The following is a 20,331-nucleotide window of genomic DNA, read 5'->3' as shown; positions in this document are numbered from 1 at the left end:
TTCTTCTCGGAACTAATACCCAAGCTGTGGAATTCACAAGTAATTTGGGCAGGACCAAGACACTGCTGCTTAGAGGACTTTCCGACCAAAAGCCACTTCAGAACAAGCAGAAAAAAACATCAAAGTTGTAAAATTAGTAATGGTATGTAAGAATGACTATGTTGCTGCCTTGAAAATGTGTTCAATAGACAATGTAATGGGTTTGGAGGAAAATGTCCTGCCTCCATGTAAGCCTCAAGAATCAATAGTTATAAAAAGGAAGCTAAAGTAACGGCTGTGGCCCTTTAGGCCATTGCATGGACCTGAGAACAAGAAGCTGATGGCTGTGGCCCTTTAGGCAATTGCATGGACCAGAGAAAATAAAAAAAAAACAAGATAGAGAATTGACTAAAATCCTTTGTAGCTTGAAAGAAGAAAATGAATCCTCTCACTACATTTATATTATATAGGTGCCTTTCTTAAAATTTTGTGGAAAGGACGAAGAAAATGAAAAACAATTCTCTGATAGATGTTAGCAGAAGAGACCACTTTTGGACAAAATGTCAGATTTCGTGCTTAACACCACTTTAACCCGGAGAAAATCAAGATAGAGAGGCTCACAAGAATGAGCAGACTGGGGCGGACTGGGCCAGGGGGCAGAGAGGCAATTGCCCCCCAGGCTGCCCTAAATCATATTAAAAACGGCTGCTGCTTTTTTTTTTTTTATTGTAATTTTAATAATGGCCAGCAGGGGGAGCAGCTGTACACACATAAGCAGCAGTGGAGCAGCCTTTCTCTCTATGGCACTGAAACTGAAAGGCCATGTGCTGAGGGGGAAGGGCTTAGTGCAGGCTTTCCCTAGTCAAACAGAGCGCAGTCTCAATGAATGGAGGGAAAGGCATCAGTGTGAGCTGCTAGATCATGTGTGCCACCTCTACTAAACAGTAAGTACATAAATGTGCTGTCAGCAAGTGTGTGGGGTTTCTTCAGGGGCCGGGCTGCAGTTAAATCATCATGTAGAATACAGCTAATACTGTGGCTGTGCAGTAAGATCCTCATGTATAATACAGCAAATACTGTGGCTGTGCAGTAAGATCCTCATGTATAGTGCAGCTAATACTGTGGCTGTGCAGTAAGATCCTCATGTATAGTACAGCTAATACTGTGGCTGTGCAGTAAGATCCTCATGTATAATACAGCTAATACTGTGCAGCTTTTATTTTAGCTGAAGCATTGGGATAAGACATTTCAGTTTATGTTGTATCCTACATGGGGAAATAATAATAATAATGTGTAACTGTTGGTAACAGTCCCTTGCTAGGCTGCACATCTATATACAATTCTGCAATGGGAGTGTACTGTATGTGTACCTCAGAGCTAGTGAGCAGTATTTGTCATATATGCATTGCTGTGTGATGTGTAACTGTAGGTAACAGTCATTTGCTAGGCTGCACATCTATATACAATTCTGCAATGGGAGTGTACTGTATGTGTACCTCAGAGCTAGTGAGCAGTATTTGTCATATATGCATTGCTGTGTGATGTGTAACTGTAGGTAACAGTCCCTTGCTAGGCTGCACATCTATATACAATTCTGCAATGGGAGTGTACTGTATGTGTACCCCAGAGCTAGTGAGCAGTATTTGTCATATATGCATTGCTGTGTGATGTGTAACTGTAGGTAACAGTCCCTTGCTAGGCTGCACATCTATATCCAATTCTGCAATAGGAGTGTACTGTATGTGTACCCCAGAGCTAGTGAGCAGTATTTGTCATATATGCATTACTGTGTGATGTGTAACTGTAGGTAACAGTCCCTTGCTAGGCTGCACATCTATATACAATTCTGCAATGGGAGTGTACTGTATGTGTACCCCAGAGCTAGTGAGCAGGGCTGCACATCTATATACAATTCTGCAATGGGAGTGTACTGTATGTGTACCCCAGAGCTAGTGAGCAGTATTTGTCATATATGCATTACTGTGTGATGTGTAACTGTAGGTAACAGTCCCTTGCTAGGCTGCACATTTATATACAGTTCTGCAATGGGAGTGTACTGTATGTGTACCCCAGAGCTAGTGAGCAGGGCTGCACATCTATATACAATTCTGCAATGGGAGTGTACTGTATGTGTACCCCAGAGCTAGTGAGCAGGGCTGCATGGAAATATGGAAGCATATTATCTTTTAAAAGCATTCTGTGTTATTGTTAATAAAGATAAACTGTGTCTATGCTGTGTTTTTTTCTAAGTTAGTAATTTCATGGTTTCTAGGAGGAATTAGCTAAAAAAAACAGGCTTCCTGAATCATTTTTATTAAAGGGACATGAAAACCATCATTTTACTTTCATGGTTCAGATAGAGCACTCAGTTTTAAACAACTTCTTAATTTACTTTTATTATCTAATTTGCTTAGTTCTCTTGGTATCCTTGGCTGAAAAAGATAGATAGGTAAGCTTAGGATCTGGGAGCTAGCTACTTATTGGTGACTGCACATATATATCTATTGTCATTGGTTTAACAATGTGTTCAGCTAGCTCCTGGTAGTACATTGCTGCTCCTTCAATAAAGGATACCAAGAAAATGAAGCAACATTGATAATAAAAGTACATTGGAAAGATGTTAAAACTGTATGGGTTTCATGTCCCTTTAAGTTATTAAACATGTACATGCATTGTGGAGCTTTTAATTGCATTTGCATTCTTGCAGTATTATTAAAGGGATATGAAACACAAAATTTGTCTTTCATGATTCAGACAGAACATACAATTTTAAACAACTTTACAATTTACTTCAATTTTCTAATTTGCTTTATTCCTTTGAAATGATTTGTTGAAAAGCATATCTAGATAGGCTCAGGAGCTTGGAGCTAGCTGCTGATAGGTGGATGAACTTGTATGCCCAATTTAATTGGCTTACAAATGTGTTCAGCTTTCTCCCAGGAGTGCATTGCTGCTTCTTCAATAAAAGATACCAAGCAAATAAAGCAAAATTGATTAGAGAAGTAAATTGGAAAGTTGTTTAAAAATCTATAATCTATCTGAATCATGAAAGAAAATGTTTGGGTTTAATGTCCCTTTAATCTGTAACTTTAAGGGACATGAAACCCAATGTTTTTTTTCATGATTCAGATAAATCAAACAGTTTTAAAAAATTATTCCAGTGGTATCTTTTCTTGAAGGGGCAGCATTTCTCTACTGGGAGCTAGATAAACACATTAGGTGAGACAATGACAAGAAGCATATATACAGCCACCAATCAGCCGCTATCTCCCAGTAGTGCATTGCTGCGCCTGAACAAGCACATAAGCATACAAGCCCAGCTGCTTTATAGATCACCTTCATGAGAGCTGAATTGCAACAGTGCAACTCTTGGTAGGCCCCCTACCCATTTGTCTCGTAAAAATGAATATTATAGCTATGTTTATAGGGCTGCAGAATATGTTGACGCTCTACAAATAATAATAATAAAGGATACCAAGAAAACAAAGCAAATTTGACAATATAAGAAGATTGCAAAGCTGTTTAAAATTGTAAACTCTATCTGAATTGTGAGAAAAAAAAATGGGTTTCATGTCCCTTTCAGTGTATTAAGATTAAACTAAAGGACTCTTGTTTACTATATGTAAATTATATATATATATATATATATAGGAAAGCAACATGGCTTTAGGTGTACATGAGGGCTGCACACACTCCATGCAGCATGAAAAATAATAGGTAATGTGTGATCACTCTAACTGTAGCTTATTTAGTTTAGAATAAATGTTAGATGTTTTCTTATTTAGTTGTTAATCCGGCGTGTACAGACCTACAATTCTACCAGCCTACATGGTCACCATATTTTTAAAGAGGCAATGAATGTGCTAAAAAAAAACATTAAAAAAAAATCAGTGGTTTAAAGTCATTGCAGAAAAAACTGCTCAAAAGCTTTCCTTTAACCCCTGGAAAAAATCCCCATGGCTGGCATATTCCACCAGCCCACATTTTTTAAGGAATGTAAACACTTTGAGAATACAACATTTTAAATAAAGTCTAGTAAAACACCTTTGCAATAAACTTTCATTATTTTGCACCATTTTCTGCAATTACACTTTGAAAACAAAGTTTTTTTTTCTAATTCCAAGAATTGGAAGTGATCATGCACTATCTAATCCCAGTAGGCTTCAATAAAGGTTATTCCTGGTGGGTCCTGCTGGCTATGGGTCCTGTGGTGGGTCCTACTGGCTGGGGGTCCTGTGGTGGGTCCTGCTGGCTGTGGCGTGCTGTGGGTCCTGTGGCTGTGAGCTGATTTGTTGGTGCAATGGGCCACTTGACTGGATTTGCCCCCCAGGCCTAAGGCTGCCAGCCCTCCCCTGCTGGCAGCCTTAGGCCTTTTCTTGCAAAAGATATTGCTGAATGTCCATTATGCATAGGCTCAAAAAATGGAGGCCTACTAAACTCTTAAAACTAAATAAGGTTCAAAGAAGGAGACATTGAATTAAACACTGGTCTAATCCCGACTAAAGGCTGAACAAGGCTCTGAATGTCAGGAAGATAGATTTTTTTTCAACAGTTTTGACTTGAGCATCAGAAAAAAAATCCTTCAATTTCACATTTTTAAGATTTTGGTGACAGAATTAACTTTGAAAATGGAGGTTGTGTCTTAGTTGAAGAGATTGTGGAGGACAACTGGATATTAGAACCAGATCAGCAAGCCAAGATCTGTGTGGCCAAGCTGGAAAAATCTAAATTACTGAGGAGAGTTCATGTCTGCTTGGACTATTACTCTTGACAGCAGAACAGATAGAGGAAAAAAGAAAGCAATACAAAATGACAAGGAGCAGCTAAGGCATCTATAAACTCTGTCTATGGATCCCTGGATCTGGTAAAATAACTGGAAACTGTGAAGCGGTGATGCACTCAAAACAGAATGCAGGCAAAATATTCAAAAGTGCTGACATTACTGTTTAAAGGCAGTATCGCAGACGGGTGTTTTACTATACATGGCAATGGGTGACGATCCTGGCAAATATTGCAAACAGCATCTGCACCGACATCGGCGATGTAAAGTAAAGTATCCCTTTTAAATATATTGCAAATAACTATACCTATGTACCCCTAAACCACCATAACTCACCACTGCAAACTAACCCTACACTATTTAAGACCTAAATTGCCAATAGCCCACGCAACAACCCCTACACTACTTAACCCCTATACTGCCAATAGCCCAGCATAATAACCCCTACACTACTTTCTGCAGAAAGAAAGAATGGCAATGGGCATGAGGTTCACAACAAGCTGTGCCAATCTTTTTTATGGGGATTGGGATAATAGCTTTTTTGGGGATGCTGGCATTGGCGCGAACCTCGTGCTGCATAAGAGATACATTGACAATATCCTGATTGTGTGGCGAGGACAGACAAATTGGGTGATAGAACTTTTTAAAAATATGAACATGAACAAAAAAGGACTCAATTTCACATATGCGTACAGCCGTGAGTAAGTGGAATTTTTTGACTTAGAGATTTTGGTAGTTGAGCAAAGTAGGGTCTAGGACCTATTTCAAGTAAGTGGATTCTAATAATTATATCCATGCAGCAAGCTGCCATCTCAAAAGATGGAAGGAAACAATTCCAGTGGGACAAAGTTTGTGAATAAAGAATAACTGTTTCAGAATTGAGGATTTTAAGAGACAGGTTGCTGTACTGGTAGAATGGTTTATTGAGAGAGGTTATAACCCTCAGAATATTGAGAGGACAGTTAAAAGAGCTAGGGGAATGAGGAGAGAGTCGCTTCTAGAGTATAGAGAGAAAAAGAAGAAAGGTAAGTTGTCTTAGATGTCCCTTTCATCACTAATTATATTAATGACCATGGAAAGTGATTATTTTTTTTATAAAGAAGCGCTGGCACTTAATAAAAGCATATCCTGCTATTGGTGATAAAATAACAACAGACCCTAAGATTGTCTTCTGGCTCCCAGTGAACTCAAGAGCAACACTAAGATTAGGCTAAAAGATAAGGGACCTAGAGGGACAGATACTCACTGGTTTCTATCCATGTCACATATGTAAGACTTGTATGTATAGTACACAAAATAAGTCACTTATGATACCAAATACAGGGGAAGAGTATGTGATTAAAGTCATTATTAGATGTACACAGAAAGGGGTAGTACATTCCATATAATGCAATTATAATCTGTTATATTTGGGTGAAACTACGAGAAGCCTGAGAGACCGAATACGGGAACACTTATGTAATATTTAGAAGGGAGATCTCAATACCCATCTATAAAAACACTTCAGGGAGAAACATAACAACAAAATGAGTAACATGAAATATTGGGATAGAAGTAAAGTGACCCCACATTTGAGAGGAGGGGACTTTGAAAGGAAGCTGCAAATTAAAGAAGCAAAGCTCATATATAGAATGGACACACTATATCCAAAGGGTCTGAATTCAGAACTTGATTTCTCCATTTTTTTGTCTTGTTAATCTAATATTCTCCACTTGTACATAACCAGTATATCACTTTCCCCCTTGGAGCCTTGTGTTTTTTAAGAATTGTTTGAAGGATCCATCTGAATGAATACGTTTGTAATCCATGCTCAAAGGCCTAGATTTGGAGTTTGGCATTAGCCGTGAAAACCAGCGTTAGAGGCTCCTAACGCTGGTTTTAGGCTACCTCCGGTATTTGGAGTCACTCAAAATAGGGTCTAACGCTCACTTTTCAGCCGCGACTTTTCCATACCGCAGATCCCCTTACATCAATTGCGTATCCTATCTTTTCAATGGGATTTTTCTAACTCCGGTATTTAGAGTCGTGTCTGAAGTGAGCGTTAGACATCTAACGACAAAACTCCATACGCAGGAAAAAAGTCAGTAGTTAAGAGCTTTCTGGGCTAACGCCGGTTCATAAAGCTCTTAACTACTGTACTCTAAAGTACACTAACACCCATAAACTACCTATGTACCCCTAAACCGAGGTCCCCCCACATCGCCGCCACTCAATTAAATTTTTTTAACCCCTAATCTGCCGACCGCCACCTACGTTATACTTATGTACCCCTAATCTGCTGCCCCTTACACCGCCGGCCCCTATATTATATTTATTAACCCCTAACCTGCCCCCCACAACGTCGCAGCCAGCTACCTACAATAATTAACCCCTAATCTGCCGACCGCAAAGCGCCGCCACCTACATTATACTTATGTACCCCTAATCTGCTGCTCCTAACACCGCCGACCCCTATATTATATATATTAACCCCTAATCTGCCCCCCTCAACGTCGCCTCCACCTGCCTACACTTATTAACCCCTAATCTGCCGAGTGGACCGCACCGCTACTATAATAAAGTTATTAACCCCTAATCCGCCTCACTAACCCTATAATAAATAGTATTAACCCCTAATCTGCCCTCCCTAACATCGCCGACACCTAACTTCAATTATTAACCCCTAATCTGCCGACCGGAGCTCACCGCTATTCTAATAAATGTATTAACCCCTAAAGCTAAGTCTAACCCTAACACTAACACCCCCCTAAATTAAATATAATTTTAATCTAACGAAATTAATTAACTCTAATTAAATAAATTATTCCTATTTAAAGCTAAATACTTACCTGTAAAATAAATCCTAATATAGCTACAATATAAATTATAATTATATTGTAGCTATTTTAGGATTAATATTTATTTTACAGGTAACTTTGTATTTATTTTAACCAGGTACAATAGCTATTTAATAGTTAAGAACTATTTAATAGCTAAAATAGTTAAAATAATTACAAATAATTAAAATAAATCCTAACCTAAGTTACAATTAAACCTACCACTACACTATCAATAAATTAATTAAATGAAATACCTATAATTATCTACAATTAAACCTAACACTACACTATCAATAAATACATTAAATACAATACCTACAAATAACTACAATGAAATAAACTATCTAAAGTACAAAAAATAAAAAAGAACTAAGTTACAAAAAATAAAAAAATATTTACAAACATAAGAAAAATATTACAACAATTTTAAACTTATTACACCTACTCTAAGCCCCCTAATAAAATAACAAAGCCCCCCAAAATAAAAAAATGCCCTACCCTATTCTAAATTACTAAAGTTCAAAGCTCTTTTACCTTACCAGCCCTGAACAGGGCCCTTTGCGGGGCATGCACCAAGAAGTTCAGCTCTTTTGCCTGTAAAAAAAAACATACAATACCCCCCCCCAACATTACAACCCACCACCCACATACCCCTAATCTAACCCAAACCCCCCTTAAATAAACCTAACACTAAGCCCCTGAAGATCTTCCTACCTTGTCTTCACCCTGCCAGGTTCACCGATCGGTCCAGAAGAGCTCCTCCGATGTCCTGATCCAAGCCCAAGCGGGGGGCTGAAGAGGTCCATGATCCGGCTGAAGTCATCATCCAAGCGGGAGCTGAAGAGGTCCATGATCCGGCTGAAGTCTTCATCCAAGCGGGGCAGAAGAGGTCTTCCATCCGATTGAAGTCTTCATCCAAGCGGGATCTTCTATGGTCATCCATCCGGAGCGGAGCGGCAGGATCCTGAAGACCTCTGACGCGGAACATTCATCCTGGCCGACGACTGAACGACGAATGACGGTTCCTTTAAATTACGTCATCCAAAATGGCGTCCCTCGAATTCCGATTGGCTGATAGGATTCTATCAGCCAATCGGAATTAAGGTAGGAATATTCTGATTGGCTGATGGAATCAGCCAATCAGAATCAAGTTCAATCCGATTGGCCTTTATGTGGACTCTCAATACCAGAGTTATTTTTATGGTGCGGCCAGAAAAAAGCCGGCGTTAGCTACGCGGGTCCTTACCGACAAAACTCCAAATCTAGGCCTAAGGGTTTTGAGCTATGGACCATGAATTATGAAAATTGTTAAACTAAAGTTTTATGTAAGGTTTTTAAGGAATAGTAAGGTTGTGATGAATTTTGTTTGTGAGTATATAAAGTATTACATTTCGAAGTGCATTACTTTTGTACTAGGAACAAATACCACCTTAAAAAAACATTTATGAGACTATAGAATTCCTTAATAACATTAATTCTGTAATGAATTGCAAATACCACCTTAAAATTTCAGTTTGAATTGAATGAATTAACCAATAATAGGTGAGTTTGGTCTAATTAAAGGACATTACCACCATTTGCACTATTCTTGAAAAAGCCCTGAACAAGGGTGAAAAACTTTGACGGCGTTTTAGTGATAGATGACAGTCTTTTGAGAATTAATTACTAGTACAAGGCATGAATTAAAGCGATCCCATTTTTGTGAAAGTGCACTTTTTATTACTGCAAGCTTAAGCCCTAATACCTGTGTGTAGCTTTACACTAAGTGCAGGGAGTTTGTGCGAGCGACAGCAGAGCATCAAAGAAGTACCTAGGAATTAAAGAAGGGAAACCCCGATGAAAGTGTATGACCGATAGAGTAAGAATGACATAAGCAGTCACGTGACCCAGGCTAACTGTCTGATACAGACGCAGTAGACGGTGATCATTATAATCGTACCTACATTACGGAGGCAACTGAATACAGAAGGTAACTCACACAAATCATTCTTTACCATGTATACCCATGCCACCTGGTGACAGTCTATATTTCTACTTGAGGTATTTCTTGCTATTGGGTGGATATCGATTTTGCTGATCACAATTGTCTGCTGCAGCACACTTAAGTGGACATATATTTACAAGTAATTTCCTGCTAATTTTGGCATTTGTTTTTTCTATTAATGTGGTATTTGCTTGATTTTACTTTTTAACAAAAGATTTTTTATTGATTTCTGTTAATTGCCTACTAAACAATTTAACTAAGAATTTGTATTTTTAGCGCCTTCCTGTTTTGTTGGTTTCTATTGAAAAATAAGATGCCTCTACATTTAGTAGAAGTTAGCACAGGAGAGCCCTGAAGACAGCAGATCTGAGATATTTATGTGAAACCTCACCTCCTTTCCTGGACCCCCATACTGCACCTCAAGCTGAGAGACTTGCGTCTGATGATATTGTCCAATTTAGATGGACAAAAGTTGATAGCTGAAAAATGGACTGGATAACTGTCTACCAGGCTAGAGTCTGCTTTGCTTTAGAATCCCAAAGTATCCTTTAATAAAATTGAGTGTAGTCCTTGCACCATTGATAGCATGCCAAGATGAGGAGGTCATAAGAGAAACTGAGCCAATGGAATAGCATCTGATACTGCAAACATCAGACATAACCTTTCTATTCATAGGGCTACTGTGGGCTGGCAGATTTACTGTAGTCTTGCACATGTTAAATGTCACCTTGTTCCCCTTTGGTCTGTTAAAGACTCATAGATTTTGAGTCTATAATGACTTATGAGAAAAATGACCATGGTCTGAGGAGAAAGACAACTCTTTGCATGAGATTCTGATGAAGAAAAAAATGGAACATGTACCAAGATATCATCTAGGTATGGAGCTACTTAATATCTTAATCTTTTTTGATTGATTGACATTGTATTGATTGGGAGTGCATTTCCAGAAAGATCTGTAAGAATTTATTTTTCTGTTAAGAGGAAGAAGACCTTTGGATTCTAGATTGACAAAAGGAACAAAAGTGAATAGTAGCTCTGTTCCTCCACATAGACTTCTTTCCCTAAGGGAGAAAAACTAATTTACCTCTACTCACAGCAGGCATTATGGTGACTAGACCAGGCCCAAACAAAATTATTTTGTGAAAAGGAAGAGATAAAGGTATAGACCTGAAACCACACCAGCTGACCAAAACTTGAGCTATAAGACTCTTGTGGTCAAAACTGATAAGCTCATATTTTTGTCATACATTCTAATTATGTCAACACTAGCATCACAGATTAAAAGCATTTGTCAACCTTAGAAGAATGAAATGGCTTTGAAAATCTTCATCAAAAGAATCTTCTGAAAACTGATCAGAAGGACTGTAATTCCAAAAAGTAGAGGACACTGCTATACTGATAGCTGGTTTCAACATATAACCCTCTTAAAAAAAAGTCTTCTGTGAAAAGACACAGGGTGTTTATCTAGAGGATAGTACATCTTTTAAAGTTGAGATTGGACCATCCATCTTAGAAATAATTTCCCAAAGCTTTATGCAAGAAGCTGGAAAGGGAAAAATAATTTTTAATGCTGAGGATGGATTAAAAGGATGCTCAGGCTTAGGCTGTTATTTGATAAATATCTCAGTAATCGTCTCTGAAAAATGAAAATTAAACTCTGGCTCTTTAACAGAAGGTTTAAAAAGGAAATCCAAGTGTTTGATGTATATTTCCTCAGAAGGCTAAGAGTTCTGTACTTCTACAGTAAATAAAATCTCCTTTAGTAGAGTGCAAAGATGTTCCAGCTTAAAAATAAGAGAGAAGGATTATGTATCTTGATCAGCAACTGACTCCTGATCATCAGAAACTACTTCACCTTTAGAAGGCAGATGTGAGGTGTTAGAATATTGAGTCTGAAAGTAATTATATATCTTATCTGATCCTTAGCCATAGACTAGCCATAGAACAAGCTAGCATGCCATTGTTCTCTCCCAGGTTGAGTGCGTCTCTCTTTTTATTTATGCAAATTATGACACTTAGGGAAGTCTCCCTAAGTGTGATGTGGGAATCCAGACATGGACACGTTGCTCAGTGTGCCTAGAGGGATATGGCTGGCAGGGGGGGAAATTGCCCCTCTGCCCCCTGGCCCAGTCCGCCCCCGGCCCAGTTAGCCTATTGTGGGCCTCGTCAGTGAGGTGCAGCCGTTGGCTGCACCTAACTGACGAGGCCCACAATAGGCTAAGACATGCATGTGGGGTTTTGCTATTTCTCTTGTTCAGAGAGGGATTGCCTGGTATTTTGGGGCTGGACTGTACTGTGAAGTCAGGATCAGACTGATATGCTTCAGGAAAGTTCTTCTATGTAAAAGGCACATGTTGAGCAAAAAGAGGCTGCTTCTTGGGTGGTAACTAGCCATAGAACAAGCTATTATGCTATTATTCGTTCCCAGGTTGAGTGCTTCTCTCTTTTTATTTATGCAAATTATGACACTTAGGGAAGTCTCCCTAAGTATGAGGCGGGAATCTAGACGTGCACCCGTTGCTCAGTGTGCCTAGAGGGATATGGCTGCACCTTAATGACGAGGCCCACAATAGGCTAAAACATACGTCTGGGGTTTTGCTGTTTCTCTCGTTCAGAGAGGGATTGTCTGGTATTTCGGGGCTGGACTGTACTGTGAAGTCAGGATAAGACTGATATGCTTCAGGAAAGTTCTTCTCTGTGAAAGGCATATGTTGAGCAAAAAGAGGCTGCTTCTTGGGTGGTAACTAGCCATAGAACAAGCTATTATGCTATTGTTCGTTTCCAGGTTGAGTGCTTCTCTCTTTTTATTTATATATATATAAGCATATAAACACATAATTATATATATATATATATATATATATATATATATAGAAGTGCATTGGAGCCCATTGTTGTCAAGTAAATGAAAACATGTAAAAGCTTTAATAAGGGCTAGATTACAAGTGGTGCGGTATATTTCGTTTTTGCGATCACGAAAACTCAGAGTTAAGTTTTTTTGCACTAGTTGGGTTGCGCTTATATTATAAGTTTAAAAAAAAAGTATTTTGCACAAGCGGTAACCCCACTATCGCAAAAATCTGAACATCGAATATCGCGATAATATTGAATATATTCCCCAAAGTCAATGGAGAAAAAAGTGGACCGGACTATCGAGAAAACACGATTGCATTTTCGCAATTGCGCTAACTCGAAATGAAAATATGAATATTTTATATTCTAATGTTCTTAACATAACGGAATATGTTCTATTTATTCATAAATAAATATTTCTACATATATCTGATGTTTTTTTGGTACAATATATTTTTACACCATAAATTATAAAGGTATAGATATATACAGATATATATATATATATATATATTATTATTATTATCGGTTATTTGTAGAGCGCCAACAGCTTCCACAGCGCTATATATATATATATATATATATAGGAATATCTATTTACCAATACTTATAACATATTTAGCGCTGTGGAATCTGTTGGCGCTCTACAAATAACTGATAATAATAATATTCTGTTCATGTTTGCATTGCTTCCATAGGCTCCTATGGGAGACGATATCAGAACTTCAGCGCAGCAAAGAGGTTAAGCAGCAATGGCAGCAATTTTAAATATATATATATGATCATTTACATATAAATGTATGTGTTTATATGTGTATATAAACATATTAACACATAATTACGTATATTAGCATAAATATATATGTATATAAGCATATACATAACTACATATATACTGTATATATATATATATTTACAGGGAACACACAGTTCCCATAGACCACAATGTAAAGGCACTTTTCACCCCACTCCCACCAACTTTAGCCCCAAATTACTGCCTAGTGTAGTCATTTTTTTTTTTAAAAAAAAAAGATGCTGCTATCTTTTAGGTAGATTATGAGCTGTGAGTTTGTGTTTTAACGCTGAAAACAGCAACACAGCCATTACGAGTCTTGTCGGTATAGCTGTAACGCAAGCCTTTTAGCCTGTAACGCCACATCAGTCCCGCACTCAAAATAGCGCTGCCATTTTGAGTTTTGCGGTGAGGCTAAAAAGCTTGTGTTACACCCTATAACGACAAGATCCATACCGCCATCTGAGACCAGTAGTTATGAGTTTTACGCAACAAAACTGTTACATAAAACTCAAAACTAACGGCTAGATTTAGAGTTTTGTCGGGTAAAGACCCGTGTAGCTAACGCCGCTTTTTTTCCCAACGCACTCTTAAGACAACGCTGGTATTTAGAGTTGTCTGAAGGGCTGTGTTAGGCTCCAAAAAGGGTGCATTGAGCCTAATGTACCGCCACTTCAACCCTCAATACCAGCGTTGCTTACGGTAGCGGTAAGCAGCTAAAACGTGCTCATGCACGATTCCCCCATAGGAAACAATGGGGCAGTTTGGGCTGAAAAAAAACCTAACACCTGCAAAAAAGCAGCGTTCAGCTCCTAACGCAGCCCCATTGTTTCCTATGGGGAAACAGTTTCTAAGTCTGCACCTAACACCCTAACATGTACCCTGAGTCTAAACACCCCTAACCTTACACTTATTAACCCCTAATCTGCCGCCCCCACTATCGCTGACACCTGCTGTATATTATTAACCCTTAATCTGCCGCTCCGGACACCGCCGCAACCTACATTATCCCTATGAACCCCTAATCTGCTGCCCCTAACACCGCCGACACCTATATTATATTTATTAACCACTAATCTGCCCCCCCAACGTCGCCGCTACCTTACCTACACTTATTAACCCCTTTTCTGCTGACCGGACCTCGCCGCTACTCTAATAAATGAATTAACCCTAAACCGCCGCACTCCCGCCTCGCAAACCCTATAATAAATTGTATTAACCCCTAATATGCCCTCCCTAACATCGCCGCCACCTAACTTCAAGTACTAACCCCTAATTTGCCGACCGGACCTCGCCGCTACTCTAATAAATTTATTAACCCCTAAAGCTAAGTCTAACCCTAACCCTAACACCCCCCTAAATTAAATATAATTTTAATCTAACAAAATAAATTAACTCTTATTAACTAAAGTATTTCTATTTAAAGCTAAATACTTACCTGTAAAATAAACCCTAATATAGCTACAATATTACGAATAATTATATTGTATCTATTTTAGGGTTTTTATTTATTTTACAGGCAACTTTGTATTTATTTTAACTAGGTACAATAGCTATTAAATAGTTAATAACTATTTAATAGCTACCTAGTTAAAATAATCATCAAATTACCTGTAAAATAAATCCTAACCTAAGTTACAATTAAACCTAACACTACACTATCAATAAATAAATTAAATTAATTAACTACAAGTACCTACAATTACCTACAATTAAATAAACTAAACTAAATTACCAAAAAAAAACAAACACTAAATTACAAAAAATAAAAAAAAGATTACAATAATTTTAAGCTAATTACACCTACTCTAAGCCCCCTAATAAAATAACAAAGCCCCCCAAAATAAAAAAAATTCCCTACCCTAATCTAAATTAAAAAAGTTAACAGCTCTATTACCAGCCCTTAAAAGGGCTTTTTGCGGGGCATGCCCCAAAGAAATCAGCTCTTTTGCCTGTAAAAAAAAACACAATACCACCCTCCAACATTACAACCCACCACCCACATACCCCTACTCTAACCCAAACCCCCCTTAAATAAACCTAACACTACCCCCCTGAAGATCTCCCTACCTTGAGTCGTGTTCACCCAGCCGGGCACCGATCGACCAAAAGAGGACATCCGGAGCAGCAGAAGTCTTCATCCTATCCAGGCAGAAGAGGACATCCGGACTGGCAGACATCTTCATCCAAGCGGCATCTTCTATCTTCATCCATCCGACGAAGAGCGGCTCCATCTTCAAGACCTCTGGCGGGGAACATCCTCTTCCTTCCGATGACTACCAACGAATGAAGGTTCCTTTAAGTGATGTCATCCAAGATGGCGTCCCTCCAGTGCTAAGCATATTACAGCAGGGGATCTATATAAGGAGTATATCAAGGACCTAAAAGGAGGAGGCGTAGTAACCTGCCCCTACAACACCTGTGGCAGGCTTGTGACTAACTCCTTCACTGGGAGTAATTGTGTCACTGCCCAACTCTCCAATCTCCCCTCTGTCTCTCAGTAGCTGCTCTGAGGGAGAAAATGGATCCCAGATCAGACAGAGGACCCCTCTTAACAAAGAATCAAGAGCACCTTAATTATTCACCTTCCTCCTTTGAGGAAAAGATTAACGGCCAGATTACGAGTTTTGCGTTAGAAGCTGTGCGGTGCTAACAAGCAGTTTTTTCTCACCGCTCACTTACCTGCATCGCTGGTATTACGGGTTTTTGTTAACCCAGCGTTAAAAGGCAAGAAGTGAGCGTTGAGCAAAATTGCGTTCCTTACCGTACTTCAATACCAGCGCTGCTTAAGTCAGTGGTGAGCTGGTCGTACGTGCTCGTGCACAATTTTCCCATAGGAATCAACGCGGAGTGCCGGCTGAGAAAAAGTCTAACACCTGCAAAAAAGCAGCGTAAAGCTTAGTAACGAAGCCCTATTGATTCCTATGGGGAAATAAAATTTATGTTTACACCTAACACCCTAACACGAACACCGAGTCTAAACACCCCTAATCTTACACTTATTAACCCCCAATCCCCCCAATCTGCCGCCCCCGACATCGTCGCCACCTACATTATATTTTTTAACCCCTAATCTACATCGCCGCCACTATAATAAACATATTAACCCCTAAACCGCCACACTCCCGCCTTGCAAACATTAGTTAAATATTATTAACCCTTAATCTGCCATCCCTAACATCGCCGCCACCTACCTACATTTATTAACCCCTAATCTGCCGCCCCCAACGTTGCCGCCACAATACTAAATATATTAACCCGTAAACCTAAGTCTAACCCAAACATCCCCTAAATTAAATATAATTACAATAAATATAAATAAAAATTAATATTATTACCTAAATAATTCCTATTTAAAACTAAATACTTACCTGTAAAATAAACCCTAAGCTAGATACAATATAACTAATAGTTACATTGTAGCTAGCTTAGGGTTTATTTTTATTTTACAGGCAAGTGTGTATTTATTTTAACTAGGTAGAATAGTTATTAAATAGTTATTAACTATTTAATAACTACCTAGCTAAAATAAATACAAAAGTACCTGTAAAATAAAACCTAACCTAAGTTACACTAACACCTAACACTACACTACAATTAAATAAATTAACTAAATAAAACACAATTAAATAAATTAAATTAAATTAGCTAAAGTACAAAACCCCCCCCCCACTAAATTACAGAAAATAAAAAACAAATTACAGATCTTTAAACTAATTACACCTAATCTAATAGCCCATTCTCAGAGTAAAATTGATACATTCGATAATAGGTGAAATCAAATATTCCCCATAAATGTACCAAACAGGTAGCGCTAACAGAGGAACAGTAGTAGAGTAATCTCTGTCTTATATAGAAAGTCAAGTAGATAGCAGAGTAAACTGTTCAATCGCTATTGTATAACAGTTCAGCAGAGTTGTTTGTACATTAATAGCAAGCAGATAGTATTGTATCTCTTTAAAGGTATGCTTTTCGTATACTGAACACAAAGTTTTATTAGAGTTTCATGTATAGAAGTACACAATCGCCTTACCGGACTTCTAAGGGGTTTCTCTACTGATTAGGGGAGGTGAGCGTTCCGCCTGGCTTTTCGGCGTTCGTGAGCTGGTGTAGCCATTATTATTACTCATGTGCCCCTCAGTGGCCTATCAGGTAACCGATGACATCAGGCGTGTGAATTTCAATTTTTTTTGAAAAAGTGATAAATAGAATTGATCTGGTTGATAGATATTTGTAATCCACAAAGGTTTGGAGTCACTTCTACGTGTTTCGGCTCTCCTCTGAGCCTTTATCAAGATCGAATTATATTTAGCACTTTTAAAAAAAAAAAAAAAACGAAAATTCCCACGCCTGATGTCACCGGTTAACTGCGAGGCCACTGAGGAGCACGTGGGTAATAATAATGGCTACACCAGCTCACGAATGCCAAAAAGCCAGGCTGAACACTCACCTCCCCTAATCAGTAGAGAAACCCCCTAGTCTGGTAAGACGATTGTGTACTACTATACATGGAACTCTAATAAAAATTTGTGTTCAGTATACGACAAGCATACCTTTGAAGAGATACAATACTATCTGCTTGCTATTAACGTACAAATAACTCTGCTGAACTGTGATACAATAGCGATTGAACAGCTTACTCTGCTATCTAATTCATTTTATTATATCAGACAGAGATTACTCTCCTACTGTTCCTCTGTTAGCGCTACCTGTTTGGTACATTTATAAATAAATAATACAACTACTTTACATGCACGATAGAGGCTTTTTATTTGTATTTATTTAAAAATAAATTGTGATTTCTTGAACATATTAATAGCCTTTTTTTAGTATTTATATATGTCTATGAATAAGGCCTGATGGCCAAAAGGCATTAGACAGCTCACTCCCTGCTGCATCTTATTTTTAAACTTTTCTTGTATCCTGTGTTATCAATAAAGAATTTGAACTTTTATTACGTGTGCTTTGAATGACTCGCTGGTCTCTCAGTCTCTGGATATATATTTTTACCCACATTGCTATTATATCTATCCACTATTATATCAACAGTGTGAAACACACTTTTTTTTCCAGTACCATTTATTTTTAAACATAATTCACTTTCTCAGCTGTTAGCGCTGCTCTCATCCCCCCCTTTTTTTACCTTGTTTAAAATAACATGTTCTATCTGACTCGAGAAAGAAAACATTTAGGTTTCATGTCCCTTTAATCCAGAAAAAAATCCACCTTGTCCACAGTCCACTATATTTATGCACAAAACAAAACTTTGAAAAAGTAAAATAAAATAAAAGCAAGACAACCTCATCAGTTTTGAAACAACAAAACACAACTGTGAGATGACATTCTTCCCAGAGTTTATGTAGAAATTCCTAACCATACCTCCATATCTGTTTGTAAGAAACTGGCATATTCAGAGAAATAAAACTTCAAATTTGATATTATTTTTCTACAATAAAAATCTTAGTTAAAGGGACACTTAACCCAAATTTTTTCTTTCATGATTCAGATAGATCATGCAATTTTAAGCAACTTTCTTATTTACTCCTATTATCAATTTGTCTTCGTTCTCTTTGCTATATTTATTTGAAAAAGCAAAAATGCAAGGTTAGCAGCCTGCCCATTTTTGGTTTAGCACCTGGGTAGCGCTTCCTGATTGTTGGTTGGCACTTAAGCTTACATTTTTCAAATAAAGATAGCTAGAATACGAAGACAATTTAATAATAGGAGTAAATTAGAAAGTTGTTTAAAATTGCATGCTCTAGCTGAATCATGAAAGGAAAAAAAATGGTTTTAGTGTCTCTTTAAAATGATACTGTAAATGTATACTTTTCTATTATAATAAGACATTAAGGGGCCTGTTTATTAAACTCCGTATGGAGCTTGATGCCCCGTGTTTCTTGCGAGCCTTTAGGCTCGCCAGAAACACAAGTTATGAAGCAGAGGTCTAAAGACCGCTGCTCCATAACCTGTCTGCCTGCTCTGAGGTGGCGGACAGACATCGCCAAAAATCAACCCGATCCAATACGATCGGGTTGATTGACACCCCCTGCTAGCGAATCTGCAGGGGGCGGCATTGCACCAGCAGTTCACAAGAACTGCTGGTGCAATGATAAATGCGGACAGCGTATGCTGTGGACATTTATCGATGTGCGGCAGACATGATTCGCAATATCGGATCATGTCCGCTTGCACCTTCTTAAATATGCCCCATAATGTTTTCAGTTATTAAACTAATGTATTATATTATCTACCATACAAAGTTTAAAGTATTTAAATACTATTTTAAAATGATTCATCCAAGAGGATAATAAATTATATTCATGTTTTTACCCTCTATTTGAACAAAACCCCTAGACAATTGTAAATACAATATTCAGTGTAGCATTCAACCGCAAACAAGTGATACCAATGTTTATTTATGTATTTATGTTCTCTTTACTAATTAAAACTGTTCAGCGCTTACCCGTTCCAAAGTAATCTCTTCAAATTCATATTCAATTTCTGTTCCATTGATCTAGAAAGAACAGAAGCAAAATATTTATCAAAACAATGTTCCAACGCAATCAAGAAATGTAACAAGGTTAATTTCTTTTCATTTGGTAAAGTCAAGAATAAATACTGAAACAGGAGGAATATTTTATAAAGGGAAAAAACAATATTGAGATGAAAGCAAACATGATTTTTGTTTATGAGATAATTTACAGGAGCACTAAAGGTTTCTTAGATACAAAATTAAAAAATACTGTCTCCTTTGCTGCTCAGTTTCATTGTCAAAAACAGAAAAAAATTAAAGGGATAGAAAAGTGAACATTTAAATGTGTCTGAGTGAATTTGAAATAAAAACATTTTGCAATATACTTCTATTAGAATAAATGCTTATAGGGGGAACTTCCGGGCGGAGGCCATGACTGGTCGCTCTTCTGTAAGCTGCTTCAGCTTTCCCACATTATCTACCAGATATCACCTTTCATAAGAAGCATCTAATGCGGAGATTGGCATATTTAAATGACACAAAAGAAAACCTATCTACTGAGACCATTTTAGTCGGGACTGCTATTGGCTTCAGAGCCCGGAGCTAATTTAAAGTTGTGGCCTACAACATCAACCACTCGTAATAACCCCC

The 20,331-nt window shown here is 37.9% G+C and overlaps 1 protein-coding gene across 1 annotated transcript in view; it reads right to left on the bottom strand.

The window, feature by feature from the left end:
• DLG2 (discs large MAGUK scaffold protein 2) overlaps positions 1 to 20,331 on the bottom strand; it is a 2,066,337-nt gene that overhangs the window by 1,191,010 nt on the left and 854,996 nt on the right. Inside the window, 1 exon segment of the mRNA XM_053708663.1 lies at positions 19,672 to 19,722. Within this exon segment, the coding sequence (XP_053564638.1) occupies positions 19,672 to 19,722 (51 nt within the window).

Source organism: Bombina bombina, chromosome 3 (genome assembly GCF_027579735.1).
Source record: "Bombina bombina isolate aBomBom1 chromosome 3, aBomBom1.pri, whole genome shotgun sequence".
Lineage (NCBI taxonomy): Eukaryota > Metazoa > Chordata > Amphibia > Anura > Bombinatoridae > Bombina > Bombina bombina.
This window is presented reverse-complemented; position numbering and strand designations above follow the sequence as displayed.